This window comes from Megalobrama amblycephala, linkage group LG17 (assembly GCF_018812025.1).
Source record: "Megalobrama amblycephala isolate DHTTF-2021 linkage group LG17, ASM1881202v1, whole genome shotgun sequence".
Lineage (NCBI taxonomy): Eukaryota > Metazoa > Chordata > Actinopteri > Cypriniformes > Xenocyprididae > Megalobrama > Megalobrama amblycephala.
The window spans coordinates 41,600,295-41,616,069 of NC_063060.1; the positions used below are offsets into that span (position 1 = coordinate 41,600,295).

The 15,775-nt window shown below is 36.1% G+C and overlaps 1 protein-coding gene across 1 annotated transcript; it reads right to left on the reverse strand.

Annotated features, from left to right (window-relative positions):
- Positions 1–2,178: 2,178 nt before the first annotated feature.
- Positions 2,179–9,820, reverse strand: pcp4l1 (Purkinje cell protein 4 like 1). Its single transcript, XM_048164690.1, has 3 exons — positions 9,595–9,820; positions 6,941–6,995; positions 2,179–3,786 (listed from the first exon to the last, which is right to left on the reverse strand). Exons 1-3 carry the CDS (start codon positions 9,601–9,603, stop codon positions 3,635–3,637), a joined length of 216 nt encoding a protein of 71 aa, XP_048020647.1. The 5' UTR covers positions 9,604–9,820; the 3' UTR covers positions 2,179–3,634.
- Between the last annotated feature and the right edge of the window lie 5,955 nt (positions 9,821–15,775).

The following is a 15,775-nucleotide window of genomic DNA, read 5'->3' on the forward strand; positions in this document are numbered from 1 at the left end:
TTTTTAGAGTTTTTAAAGACCGTATCAGACTAGTATCTAGCGGTGTAACAATACATCGATATATATCGATACATCTAATGTCTAACGATCCGATGCATCGATGCAATGCGTAAAAAATCGATACCTGTGGGCTATTTATAGAGGCACCTTTGTTTTAACATTCTCCACATTTTCACACAATATCAGTCTATGCATTATCGCCAACGCGTGCATTCTCATTTAAACTACCTTTCAGAACTTGTGAAAGACACTCGGGAGAGTAGATGGAACTGTCACTGGCTGAACGGGCCAGTGCTGAATCTTCACGAAAGTTTAAAATTTGCTTGTGTTTAAAGCCTTGCAAAAAGCAGTGCGCACACATCTCAAACAGTGTCCGTTAGATCACAACACTGGAGAATAGAGTGCTATGAATCGTTCTTCACAGACACAGTAACTGAAATTAAAACTGTTAAAAGAATATGGTCAATAAACTGCCGCATAAAGAGTGCCACGCGCTGTTACTCTGTTTTGCTTCAAGCACATCATTCTGCACACGGGATGCGCATAAGTGCTTTGTGCCGCTCTGTATTGGAGCCTTTATAATACATTTGCACAATGAAAGAATATTAATAGCCTATCTCGTTTTGTCCTACCCATAATATGTTGTTGCTTCATTAAAAACCTGCACTATACATTTAAAAGAAATGTCTTTTAATTATGCGTGTGTGTGTGTGTGTGTGTGTGTGTGTATTCCTTGTTTATCAGTTTTTTGACATTACACATTTTAGCACAGAACTAAAATACTTTCTTGACTGTTGTCATGTCATAAGGTGTCATTAAGTTACTGTGTGAATTTTTATTTGTGGATGTCCCAATCAGGGTTCAGGATGTGAAATTTTGAAATAAATGTTTGTTATATATTTTGGTTGAGTTAAAAAAAATTTAACTGGTTGTGTAAAATAGGCTCAAAATATCGAAATATTAATCGAATCGTATCGTATCGTATCGCAGAACTTTTTGAGGTATCGGAAAATATCGAATCGCTGGCTATGAGAATCGATATTGTATCGAATCGTGATGAACTGTCCGATTTACACCCCTACTAGTATCAGGCGTCATCATCTCCTCTCGCAAGATTTTAGATTGTATAATGACATGATACACATCCTGTCCTACACATATCGGCAGGCACCAAATACAATTAAGCGTGCATTATTTAAATGATCAAATCAGTTAACTCCTAATACTTAATTACAGGAGACGGCAACAGTAAAACTGTTAGCTATATAAAGCTTTCTATTTTGGGTTAGAGACATAAGAAAGTGGGAACAACCAATAATTACTCTCTTTTTTTTTTTTTACAATATTTTTTTTAACCATTCATTTCACTTTACACCTGCATTAAAGGATTAGTTCACTTTCAAATTAAAATTTTCTGATAATTTACTCACCCCCATGTCATCCAAGATGTTCATGTCCTTCTTTCTTCAGTTCGAAAAGAAATTAAGGTTTTTAATGAAAACATTCCAGGATTATTCTCCTTATAGTGGACTTCAATGGAGCCCAAACGGTTGAAGGTCAAAATTACAGTTTCAGTGCAGCTTCAAAGGGCTTTAAATGATACCAGATGAGGAATAAGGGTCGAATCTAGAGAAACCATCGCTCATTTTCTAAAAAAAAAAAATTAAAATTTTATACATTTTAACCATAAATGCTTATCTTGAAGTAGCTCTCTTCTTCTTTTCCATTAGAATTGTGTATTACTGCCCTCCACAGGTTAAAGTTTGAACTAATTGTTACATACTTGCACTAGCATATTGTATATGACAATTTAGTTCAAACTTTGAAATAAGACCATTATTTCTCATCTAGGATCGTGTAGAACATGCTGAAGCTGCACTGAAACTGTAATTTTGACCTTCAGCCGTTTGGGCTCCATTGAAGTCCACTATGAGGAGAAAATCCTGGAATGTTTTCATCAAAAACCTTAATTTCTTTTCGACTGAAGAAAGAAAGACATGAACATCTTGGATGACATGGGGGTGAGTAAATTATCAGGAAATTTTAATTTGAAAGTGAACTAATCCTTAAACTATTTTAGACCAAAGGATAAAAAATACCGTAACCTATAATTACTGAAGTTGAAATATGCATTTACGTTGAAATTCAATATGTTTGATAGAGAAAAAAGCAAACAAATGTTATATAATGTTCTTTACTTTATGTAACCATCTACTCATTGCCCCAAGTACATACAATTCAGGTCAGGACATACAATTCTTTCTATTGAAGCTCTGAGTCACACTGAGGAAAAAAAAGAAACAAGTGTAGGATAGAGCACTCAAGCACACATGATTACACACACACAGAGCAAAAGAAGTACAGGGCAATACAGGAGGAGATAAATGTCTGTCCAACAGTAAAATGTGTCATACTTCATATAAAACGTACAGAATAATAACAGATGTATTCAATTATTGCGTTGCCAGTGGTTATCTGAAAACGATCAAGCACAGATGACATTTTCATCACACCTATCTCAATGCAATTACAGACGTAATTTGTCCCATTAACTGCAAGATAATCATGAGGGTCTATATACTGCTCTCATTATTACAAGCTATTCTGAGAGATCTGTGGAGACCGCTTTAATTATAGGGGAAGGAGAAGGAGAAAGACACTTAAAATAGATCAAAATGTTACACTTTCCTTGATAATCATCTTCATTTCAGTCACCAGTCTCCAAAAATTCAAGGATCTCACTGCATGTCTGCGACTTCTGGCATTAAAGCGAAAATTAAAGGAATTTATGCTAATTTAAGCGAGTATGATGTGACTTAAAAAGGTTCTTGACCTTGTGCTAAATTCAGCCGGTAATATACTGAACAAAACTGTTAAACTTGCCCGTTTTACATGTATTTAAAGGCCATCTGCCTAGTTTTTTAGGGCTAATTTTAAAAATAACAAGCTGTTTAATTTAACTTCATTAAATCCCTGTCCAAAATGCATAAATATGCATGATATTGCTATTGCTAATTCTTCTGAGAATGTTAAGGTATCATATATTTTTGTCTGTTATCAAATTATGATTATTTGGTCTGCTGTCGATTTCTTAATTTTTTTAATCGCTTGTCACTTTAAAGAAAAAAACAATTAACATCTAACTCTAAGAATACATTTACAACTAAGCTACTTCGCATCTATAATACTGATTCACGCCAACATTTTACTGTAAGTGCGGTGCAACATTTGGTCATTTACTGCCCTTTGAATTCTTAAGTTTATATCACTTACATTTGTTTCGTTGCATCAGTGATACTAAATACATTAAATGACAGATGTGTGCTGCACAAGTCGGTAACTGACGTTCCTATATTTATGTCTACGGGAGAGGAGAAGAAGGATGGAGACAAATCTAGACAAATATAGTGAGAACAGAATCTGCCATGTCTTTTAAAGTGAAAATCCTTCCCTATTCGTATGTCCTAAACTCTAATCAACCCAGCATGTTGATGCCACAGGGCTATCATTTGTTTTCCAAACCCCTAATTTCCCACCCACCACCTCTGTCTCTTCCTTATTAATTCTCTTTTCATGGTGAATATTGTGGAAGGCGTTTTTGTCCACCGATTCCTCTCGTTCAGGCTTCCCTTTTCTACTTCTTATTCTTCTTGAAGCGTCTAAACTGATTCTGTATTGCCAAAGCTGCTTTCTCTGTCTCTGGCGCCTCCAGATCAATGTCGATCTCTTCTTCGGGTTCTTGCGTAGGGGGCTTCCCCGCTTTGTCCGCCGGTTTCTCCTGGGCGGCTGAGGGGCACGCAAATATTGACAACGTTAATAGCATAGTAAAAGGAAATGCAATATTTCTTATATTCTTCAAGCCACTGCATCCTAATTCAGGTCGTAAATCATGTTAAAGGGATAGTTCACCCAAAAATGAAAATTATTCCATGATTTACTCAGCCTCAAGCCATCCTAGGTGTATGACTATCTTCTTTCAGTTGAACGCAGAGATGTATTTAAAAGCTTTATAATGGGAGTGAATTGGGGGCGCAATTTTGAAGCCCAAAAAAGTGCATCCATCCATCATAAATGTAATCCACACGGCTCCAGAAGGGGTTAATAAAGGCCTTCTGAAGCGAAGCGATGCGTATTTGTAAGAAAAATATCCATATTTAAAACTTTATACACTAAAATAACTAGCTTCTGGCAGAAGACCTTACTGCGCAAGTCGACTTACACCACAAGAGTTACCCGTGAAGCGATGTATGACGCAGGATGTAGGAGTATCGTAAGCTTAGACGGTTCAAACAAATACAGCTGTGCAACACACTCAAGCTCTTCTTCTCTTATATTGAAATCCTCCGACATTTCTCTTTTAAAATTCTCATTTTAGACTTCTAATTCATGACCGGTGTTTTGTTTTGCTCTCTCCTCTGCGCTTCTGTGTTCATTATTGCATCATGCGTCAGGTCAGGGGTTACTCTTCTGCTGCAAATCGATAAGCCAGATATTATTCTAACAAAATCCCATCGATTCGCTTCAGAAGGCCTTTATTAACCCCCTGGAGTCATATGGATTACTTTTATGATGGATGGATACATTTTTTTTTGGGCTTCAAAATCTCGTCCCCCATTCACTGCCATTATAAAGCTTGGAAGAGCCAGAATATTTTTAAATATATATATATATATATATATATATATATATATATATATATATATATATATACGATTGTTTTTTTCTGAAAGAATATAGTCATATACACCAAAGATGGCTTGAGGGTGAGTAAAGTATAGGATAATTTTTATTTTTTTGGGTGAACTATCCCTTTAAATTGTTACACATCTACATTTTACATAAATTGTTTATACATTTTCATACCACAGAACTGTAAAATTTAAGACTGGGTAAACCCAGCCTGATCTGCTGGCAATTTGATTTCGCCCGGAAACCCGTACATTCATTTCTACTGCTTCTGTTACATTTTTGCGGAAACCAATCACACACTGGCTTATCCACCTTGCTCGCTATTGGCGGGTATAACACGATGGTGATAGAGAAGCGACGGCAAGCAGCTTTTAACCTCTTGACGATGCTGAATGACTTCTTTAGTTTAGCAAACAAATCGCTCTAGTGGGTGTAAATACGACTCACTTTCATGTTTTTTTTTGCACAACCTGCAAAAAATCGCTCGATGCCATTGCTGCTTCTACAAACCGCTGATCAATGCTACAAACCAATGCAAACTAAACCTGTCTGGAGTTTTCGCATCGCTCTGCAAAAGTACGTCACCCGGATCGTTGATCTGATTGTTTGAAGGACTATCCAATTGCGTGAATAATGCTCGCTGATCACGCCTCTTGTGCAGTAGAAAATACATACAGACTCCCCAGACCAATGTTCAATTTTAAATTGAGCTTGGTCTGGTGATAGCCAGACAAGTAAAATATGTATTTGTTCTATTATCTCTGAGCAGTAAAGTGCATTTTTATGGTTAAATCTGAGTCTATTTGTTTAGATGTTAAAAAGTTTTATCTCTGCTTGCAGAGACAACAGAGTCCTAGTTTTGTAGACCAAAACCCAGAAACGAGTATTTTAGCACTTCCAGTTTCATCGCCCCGAAGTCAATGGGTTTTTTGAATGGGTTTTTGATTAAATGTCTGAAATAAGGTCTGTGGTTTACACAAGCTCAATTTTCACGTTTTATTCTTTGACATAAAATACGATTTTTAATTTTTAAAGCTCTTCTGGTCTTAAAAAGGCAGTTGCAAACAAGTGGCTAAATGGGACTACAGAGGTTATCAATAAACATTAAACGTCATCAAAAACTCGTCTACTCACCAGTCTGCTTTTACAGCTTCGTGTTTATTATTCGTGCTCTTGTAAACTGTTCTAACTTTTTATGACCGTGATGTAGTTTGTTTATAGCATACGCTTAATTTTTTACTTCTGGTGAATGTATTTATGCTTCAAAATTCATAAACGTTCTGTTGGTCAGAGCTTATTTTCTGCAACTATCCAAAAACCAAGGGGGAAAATCCTATATCCTATTTTCTTAAGGATAAAAAATGCTGAAACTATATACAGAGAGCCCTTTCTTGCACATTACTATAATATTAAAGGTTAAATTCAGTTGCTATTTATTTTTAGATATAATAATCAACACTCAAAAAAAAAATGTAAATTGCACATAAGGAAGGTTTTGCATTAACTTCTAAATCTAATTATAAAATTAATTTTATTTTTTAATTCATTTTTTAAAATATGATAATTTAAATTAAATTTTCATGACAAATTTATTTAAACATATATTAAATAATGAAGACATTACTAACAGGTAAAGTAAATATAATGAATATATAAGCTAAAATAGTGCATATATTTAGTGAAATGCTCCTCTAGAGCTCATTTCTCTAGTGCTGTGGACACTAAATGACTTGCCTGAGGTAAATGTAATGCTATGTGAGATATTATTCTCAAGCCGTTTTATTGATGTCTTTACGCTGTTGAAACACTGGTTCAGAGATTACATGTAAACATATCTATGCATAGATTGTCTGTTCTTCTTCTTCTGCACTTTCTCCTGTTAGCAAACAGCGTTGCATTACCTCACGTGCCCCTTATGGATTGGAGTATGAATCGCCTGACTGACTGTATTCGTCGTCTGACTGTATGCACCGAACCTTGACGATTTGGGACGAATACATGTACTGTTACACCCCTACTAGATATGCAATGAATGCTGAGTAAACACGTATGGGTATGCATGTGCATTTTTTGTTGTTGTTGAGAGTTTGGAGAGAGAGAACCGAACAGATCCTTTAAGATAAAATAGTAAAATCAGCTAAAAATCAGAGAGAACGGATAGTTTGTGGTAAGCACTGGAGTAACGGATAGTTATGATGGAGAACAAATTATGAAAAATTCAAATACGCTGTAATGAAACGCATAAACACACCTTTTCCATCTGTGCCGGGCCCCCGAGTGCTGTTGGGAGGATCAGATGAACTGTTCTGCAAGAAAGAGGCAGCAGCTTTCAGGTTTATTGCGAGAGAATTCAGGCATGCAGTAAAAACAAAAATCACAGCATCTGTGAATTTTTTACTTGGTCTACCATCAAATTAAAACCTGATATGGGCTTTATCATGCGTGTGTTAGGACACCGAGTGATAAAGACCCCTTAATCCCCATCAGTTTAATCCCCCTTTTTCAATTCTGTGTGCAATCTGGAACAGTGGCACTCAGCCCTGGAGAGGATCCCCATCACATGCAAGCTTATATTTTATATTATATATATTTTAAATGATTTTATCTCTGTCGACATTTGATAGTTGAAGTACGGGGTTATTAAGTGTTTAAGTTTCAGAGCCACACAAATGTCATGTATAATTGTTCAATATATGGGTCAATGACATGACGGGTCATTTTTTTGTCCAAAGGCTTAAATATTAATAAAAAAAACAAAGATATGACATCCAAAGTATGTAAGGTAGTACAACTAGATCTCTTTTATTGAATCCAAAAGGTTTTAATTATATTTTGCTACATATAAAGGTATTTTAAAGATTTTGAAGTGACAAAAGGTCATTCGGTTTTCAATACAGCCATTTCATTTGTGATTAAAATATCTTAAAATGTAATAAATGTATATATTTTTTATTCTGGCATGATTTTATAACATCATATATCAACATGCAAAATGATATTAAAATTATGTGTAGAAGTCGTTGCTTTGTTATGAGAAAGAATGTCCGGAAAAATGAATTTCATTGATGTCATTTGGAGTAACCAATATAAAGGGACTATTTTGGATCAAGTCATGAGGTCAATATCATGTGACAGGATGTGACATCATTCAGACACCTGCAAAGGACCACATGGTCACGAAGCAAAGTAACTAAATTTGAAAAATTCATGTTTTCACTTGCTCATACGCATGTCCCGAAACATCAGGTCATTCGGTACAACCGCTATAAAACATGGAAAATGTTGTAATATTTTAAAAACTTGTACTAAATATAAAATGTTTGATTGTCCTTTTGCTAGCTAGCTAGATATCAGCCTGTTAGCATTGTTTGAAAATATCGTCATGCGGTATAACCAAATGTGTCATTCGGTAAAACCGAAATTTTGGTTAAACCGAATGACTTTTTTTGGTGACAAATGTTGTCCATCTTGTAAAAAAATGACAAAAGTAGTTTTAATTGATTATAAAAACCACATCATCTCACTGTTAACACTTAATAAAACTTCAAAATTAATTATATTTCCATTATGTTTTTTTTTTACACTTTTAAAAACCATATTCATCAATGACCCATATGTTAAAGAGCGTGGTTGTATAGAATCCGTCACCATCCTTATGTTCAATGTGCACAGCACGAGTAAACTACTTGAGGCCAAAATACATTCAGTATATCTGTGACCTTGCTTCTTCAATTATGAGAACAAATTAGTCTTGAGATGATGCCCTAGATTTGAGTTATTCATATAGACATCCAAAATGTGTCATGCATTTTTTGTGTTAATCATTTCAATGTGTAATTTCAGCAATGAATCGTCATTTAAACCCGAGAAACACTGTGATATTTGCTTTAAGCTGCTGATATACTGTAAATACTTCTTTTGAGAACAGAAAATGTCATCAAGGGAGATTAAATGAAACACACACACTCACATATACACATATTATTTACTCTCTCTTGCTGCAAGGGACTCTTTCAAATGCAAATCGCTGCAGACCTTCTTCGTTAAGCCTTTTTTTGGGAATGAAGGAGCATCTTCACCTTACCCTGAACTGTGAACCAGCCTCGGCTTGCTCTCTCCAGTAAGTTTTAATGCACCTTATACATCCACCACACTCTGTCAGATAAAATCCCTTTGAGCATTAAAACGACAACTTTTGTCTTGACTTGTGTGTGTGCATGCCATTCTGTTGTTTATTTTCTGTCTTGCCAATCTGAGTATTATGGAGGTAAGACTTTTCACACTTCTGTCTTTCACACTTAAAAGACATGACGATGAGGGGTCCCATCCGGCCAGCTGGCTCCCAGTGTGTTGGCCATTACTTTTTCTCTGCTACATTACCTCAGCCAGCACTTTATTTTCACTCTCACACATCACTTACACACAAGCCTCACGGCACAATCCCCATCTGCTAATTAGCCAGGCTCATATCAGCAAGGTCAAGCTCCCCTGAGCCTCTTATTAATTGGCAATTAATGGGACGCCCAAAAAGAATGTAAAGCATCTTAAACCAGGGAAATCTAATGATTTATATACTTTTTCATTTAGTAAAAAGCACTGTATAATGTATTGTAAAATTCAAGAGAGGGTTTAGCTGTCAACCAACCTCTAATTAGTAAAGATTAAAAACATAAAGGGTCATATTTCATATCTTTCCTAATGAGAAACTAGAGATGGGTTGACAGCTACGCCATTTTAATATCCTACCACTTGCACAGTTCAAAGGACTTAAATGATTTTATCCCTTTTGTCTCAACATGGAGTGCATTTACATTGGAATGGATGCTATAAATTTATATTATTTTATTATATAAATCTTCGAATCAACTTTTGAATTAGGCAGTAAAATAACAAACGAGAACTCACCTCACTCATAGTTGTTTCTGAGAGATGCAGAATGTCCTTTTCGGTGCGCGGTTTAATTTGTAGCGTGACTTTAAAGCCTCAAAGAAATATGATCGAAATCTCCTTTTTTTTGTCAGAGTGCTTTGGAAATATGTCAGAACAACCGAACCGAGAATATTATGAGGAGGACTGTATCTCCATCTCTCATCTAGGGAAAAAAAAGAAGAAAAAAAAACACGCCCCTGCGATCGCTCTCTCTCTCTCTCTCTCTCTCTCTCTCTCTCTCTCTCTCTCTTTCTCGTTCAGTGCAGTAGTAATAACTTTAGAAGCTTATTAATCGTGAATAATAATAATAACAAATGTAATTTTGTATTTTTATTTTTAATAAATGTATTATCCTAGTTATATTTTTAAATTATTATTTTATTTTTATATTTTTTAAATTCTGAATATTATATTGAAACAATTATTAATTTCATGTATTATTATTATTATCATTGTTATTATTTGCATGTTTGACTATTATCATTAATTAATATTATTATTAAAAAGTCCCCCTGAAATAAAATTTTTTTAGCCTTTAGTATGAATCATAAGGTGCGTCCCAATGGACTATATGCACGGGTTACTTCCTGGTTGTCGTTAAGCCAGCTCGGGCACTTCCGGTGAACTGTTAGCTGTTCATTCTGAAGTCCTTGTACATCGACACAAAACCATCTATGGTTGACTTTTTAATGTTGTATTTATATTTTAATGCAGTTATTACATTTACCTTATTTGCCAATAAACCAGTTTTATTGATTGCAATAAAGACGAAGCTATTGGGACTGTTTAAAAATGCCGTGTCTGTAATTAGACACAAACACACACATTTTTTCCCCAGCACTTCAAATGTTATTTTTAATGCGATGACCACATGTAAAATATAACATAATTTGTTCATCCTTCTGAGATTGTCCCGCATTGTAAAACCGAACGTTTAAAAATGTAGGAAATTTAACATTTGATAAAAAACACTTATTTAAAAATAAAAAAAGACAGTAATTAGCACTTTAACCAGCAGGTGGCGGCAAAGTAGCATTTATTTGCGTACATATCAGCCATTTCCTCTAAACGTTTTTCACTTCGTTTTTGACTAAATATTAAACATTATAAAATAACTAGGTTTGAAAAAACATTTTGTCAGTGTGAAGTATGAAATACTCACAAAATCTTATGAAAAACAATAACTTTTATTGTGAATTAATTACACAGAAAGCGAGCACAGCAGATGTCAGTCAGAGCAGCGCAAGATCAATGATTTCAGCACACTTGTGAAAACACACATTTTATTCAATTAATCTAACTAAAGTGCACAATAAATATTTAATTTTTGAAGCTTTTTTTTCACATAAAAGTGTGAAAACTAATGGTCGAATTGAATTTAGCCGAGGAGGAACATTGAGGTACGTCTTTATTTATTTATTTTCTAAGCTGTCTTACGTTTGAATAACTAAATTAATGCTATGGCTGACTTTTTAAGTGACTATATTCTGATTATAAACTAAGTAGGCTATTACACTACTGATGCTCAACACACCAGCAAATGACATCTCACCGGAAGTTATCGAGCTGGCTTATATTAATGCGGAAGTTCTAAAGAACGCTCCGTGCATATAGTCCATTTGCGTACTTATGCACTATTCTATGATGTTTTTAAATATAAATAGTGCAAGTAGTGCGTTCACACTGAAAATTCCAAAAAGAAAAAGAACACTTTAAATACCCGGATGATGCACTAAATTAACAGAAAAAACTAGGGCTGCGTTCCACTCCAGTTTTAGACACACACTCGCGAACTTCTCTAAGGACTGCCACCATTTTGAAATGCGTTCCACTTCGTGAAGTGGACAAGGGAAGTTTATATGGACAGACCCTCGCTCCTTCGATTTTGACAGAGGGAGCGAGTTTACTTCATATGTACACTTCTCATAAAAACTAAACTGGTGCTGCGTTCGTTCCGTAAAGCTGCGGTCACACCAGTGCCCAAGGAAGTCGACCGGAAGTTGAAGTCGGCCGCGTGCCGCCATCTTGTAGCAGAACTTCACTTGCGTTAGCATCCCATTGACTCCCATTCATTTTGGCGTCACTTTGACAGCGTATAACTATACATCTGAGGTGTTTAAAGACTCCATTTGTCCATTATTTATTTCTAAAGATACACAACAATGTATAAAGGGCTCCATTACCTTCTATGTTACATTATGGCCCCGTAGAAACAGTTTTTGTAAAAATAGGCTAACGATTGTGTCATAACCACTCGACTCTCTGTCGCACAGTAGAGAAATTACCGTACAGACAGGAGGAGAAGCTCGCAGGCAATAGTATGCATTAACTTAATATGGCGTACTGGCGTTACATTTTAAAATACTACACAAAATAATTCATCAGAATACTTACTCCTGCTCACTCACGCCAAAGAACTCCCCGCTCAAGCTCGCCGTCTCTGCAAGATTAACGATGGCAGTTTTCACGCACAGCTACTAGAAGATTTACATCTGTCAGACAGGTTGCTGACGTCATCAAGCTTAGTTTGAGTCTGCGCTTCAGAAACGGAAGTGCTAAAAATCGCTAAAAATGGGCTTCACTTGTCTCAATTGAGTTCCAATGGGGTCGCTGTGTCCATTTCTTTTACTGTCTATGGGTCACACTAGACTTTGAACGTGCAAAATTTATTCGGATGCTGTAACGGTCGTGATATGACGTCACGGTCTACAACGTCTTTTTTATAAACACAAATTCAACCCATAACTTAAAGCAATACATTCAAAATGTAAAAATATAGAACCTACTCGACTTTACTGCAAAAAATATAATTCTTTTAATTCAGTCAAGAGGTCATGCCGTGACGAATCGATCTTCTACTGGTCGCACGTCTTCACGTGATGCGAATTCGCAGGTCAGAGTTCACCAAACTTGAACTTTGGAACGCAGCGAAATGCAAAATTTTTCGCATGAGCTTGTGTTTCTGGTCTGACGCATTCGCATGCATTTGAATGGAAGTCAATGGAACGAAAAGTACAGTGTGACCGCCCCTTAAGTTAAATAGGGAAGGAGTAAGACATACAGCTTAAGCTTTTTGAAGAATGCGGAAAGCGGAAGCACGTGCAAGGCGATCATTTGTGTTTATAAAGCATATACAGTTCCGATCGTTTCTCTAGATAAGACCCTTATTCCTCGTCTGGTATTGTTTAAAGCCCTTTGAAGCTGCACTGAAACTGTAATTTTGACATTCATCCGTTTGGGCTCCATTGAAGTCCACTATAAGGAGAAAAATCCTGGAATGTCTTCATCAAAAACCTTAATTTCTTTTCGACTGAAGAAAGACATGAATCTTGGATGACATGGGGGTGAGTAAATTATCAGGAGAATTTTAATTTGAAAGTGAACTAATCCTTTAATTCACGTAAAAGGAAAGCATATATACACTGTCTGAATTGTTCCCTATTCTCTATATAGTGCACTATGTGGCATTCACCATGTAGAAACTAGTAAATGTGTGAACAAATGGCCGATTTCAGCTGCAGCAGAGTGTAGGAGGGGGCGGGACTTCAGATTCTATAGAGCATTTGATTGGATAGAAGATTTGAAGAGAAACTGAAGTGCGATGTGATGTCATGAAAATCTGTGATCCATAAGTTTTGAATATTTAGATCTTCTAAATGCGAATTTTGTCATTGTTTTGGAACACACAAGCTTATAACCTTAAGGCTAACATATTCTTACTAAAAGATAAAAAACTTAAATTTTGATTTCAGGGGGACTTTAAAATAATATTTTGATTAAATATGGTTAGATATTGAGCCATATTTGTACCTATATAAACAGACTATGTTGTTTTTTGTTTTTTATAACTGATGATAAATCTGTATAATAGCCTAATAATAATAATAATAATAAAACATTTTGTAATTATTTTCAAAATATTATGAAAAGTTTGTTATTATTATTATTAAGTGTTCTATGTTGTGTTTTGTTCTCATTATTATCATTATAAATATGCCAAAATGGTGTAGTCATAATCAATAATCAGAGCAAATCCTTGTGTGTGTATTTTAGCATGAACATAATTTATCAGTATCCCATATCAGCGCCTGCTGTAAGATTTAAGGCTTTATCTTCCCATCAAATCGTCTGTCCTATCAAATGGTCTCTAGAATCTGAAGTCCCGCCCTTCTACGGTTGAAGTTGAAATCGGTCATTTGTTCACACATATAGTTTCCATATGGTGAATGGCATATAGTGCACTATATAGAGGATAGGAAATGAGTCAGACAGTGTGAATATGATTTCCATTGATGCAAATGAAGTTTTCGCATTAGTGTCACGTGAACAGCCACAGCGAGAGCACAGTCTGCTCCGGTCTAGAGACACAAGAGCACAGAGCGGATCATATGTGCGAGACCACAAAACGTTTGGACACATTTGATTTCTACAAACAATGCTATATTTTAAAGCAATATGGATGAGAAACGAGAGAAAAATGGGGTCTAGGCGAAATGCTATTGGTTATTTTGGAAAAAGGGGGAGGGGCTTCTAGATATATCCCGCCCTGTCTTCTTGTTATATTGGAAATTACATCAACACAATGAATAAATCAAGGCATTCAGTGGACCTTTAAAAAAAAATTTTGATTAAAGGATTAGTTCACTTTCAAATTAAAATTTCCTGATAATTTACTCACCCGCATGTTATCCAAGATGTTCATGTCTTTCTTTCTTCAGTCAAAAAGAAATTAAGGTTTTTGATGAAGTCATTCCAGGATTATTCTCCTTATAGTGGACTTCAGTGGACTCCAGAGGGTTGAAGGTCAAAATTACAGTTTCAGTGCAGCTTCAAAGGGCTTTAAATGATACCAGAGGAGGAATAAGGGTCTTATCTAGAGAAACAATCACTCATTTTCTAAAATAATAATAATAATATACGCTTTAACAATAAATGCTCATCTTAAACTAGCTCTCTTCTTCTTCTCTATTAGAATTCCAGCAGTGTAGACACTGCTAAGTGTATTACTGCCCTCCTCAGGTCAAAGTTTGAACTAATTGTTATATACTTGCACTAGCATATTGTACATGACAATTTAGTTCAAACTTTGACCTGAGGAGGGCAGTAATACACTTAGCAGTGTCTACACTGCTGGATTTCAGAGAAGAAGAAGAAGAAGAAGAGAGCTAGTTCAAGATGAGCATTTATGGTTAAAACGTATAAAATTTCTATTTTTTTTAGAAAATGAGTGATGGTTTCTCTAGATAAGTCCATTATTTCTCATCTGGGATCGCTGTAAACTGTAATTTTGACCTTCAACTGTTTGGGCTCCATTGAAGTCCACTATAATGCTGCGTTCACACCGAACGCGCCTGGGGCGTCTGATTTACATGTTAAGTCAATGTAAACGCGCGTCTAGGTGTCCTGCGGCGCGAATCAAGCGTATAGCGCGGCGCGAATCGGCCGTTGACGCGCGAATGCCGCGGCGCGAATTGAGCGTTCATGCGGCTGACGCGCGAATTGAGCGTCAACGCGGCGCGTTAACCAATCAGGGACTCTGCTTTGGTAGTAACGTGTTTATGATGTGATCAGTGGTGGAGACCAGAACAAAGATGTCGCTGTGTGTGGCCACCCTGAGCTCTATGATGTGTCATTATATTTTTATCGAGACAGGAATAAAAAGGACCTTGCCTGGAAGAGAATAAGCGAAGAAATCGGACAATCTGGTTATTTGTAAAACTTTTTGCATGATTTTAGCCGTTGATACTAGCCCACCTTCTAGCTAGCAAAAGTTGGCCGGCATAACCGAGTTAAATTGCCGCTACAGATTTCCAACTGACGAGATTATGTGTTTATTCAGAGGATCTGTGCAGAAAGAGATGAAAGCCCCTCCCATGACGCGAATTCGTGTCTGAACACACTTTGTTTAGACGCGCGAATTGAGCGAATTTTACGCGCGTCTGACTTCAAAATGTTCAAGCGTCCAACTAGACGCGTCTGGCGCGAATTTGACGCCCCAGACGCGTTCGGTGTGAACGCAGCATTAAGAGAATAATCCTGGAATGTTTTCATCAAAAACCTTAATTTCTTTTCGACTGAAGAAAGAAAGACATGAACATCTTGGATGACATGGGGGTGAGTAAATTAACAGGAAATTTAATTTGAAAGTGAACTAATC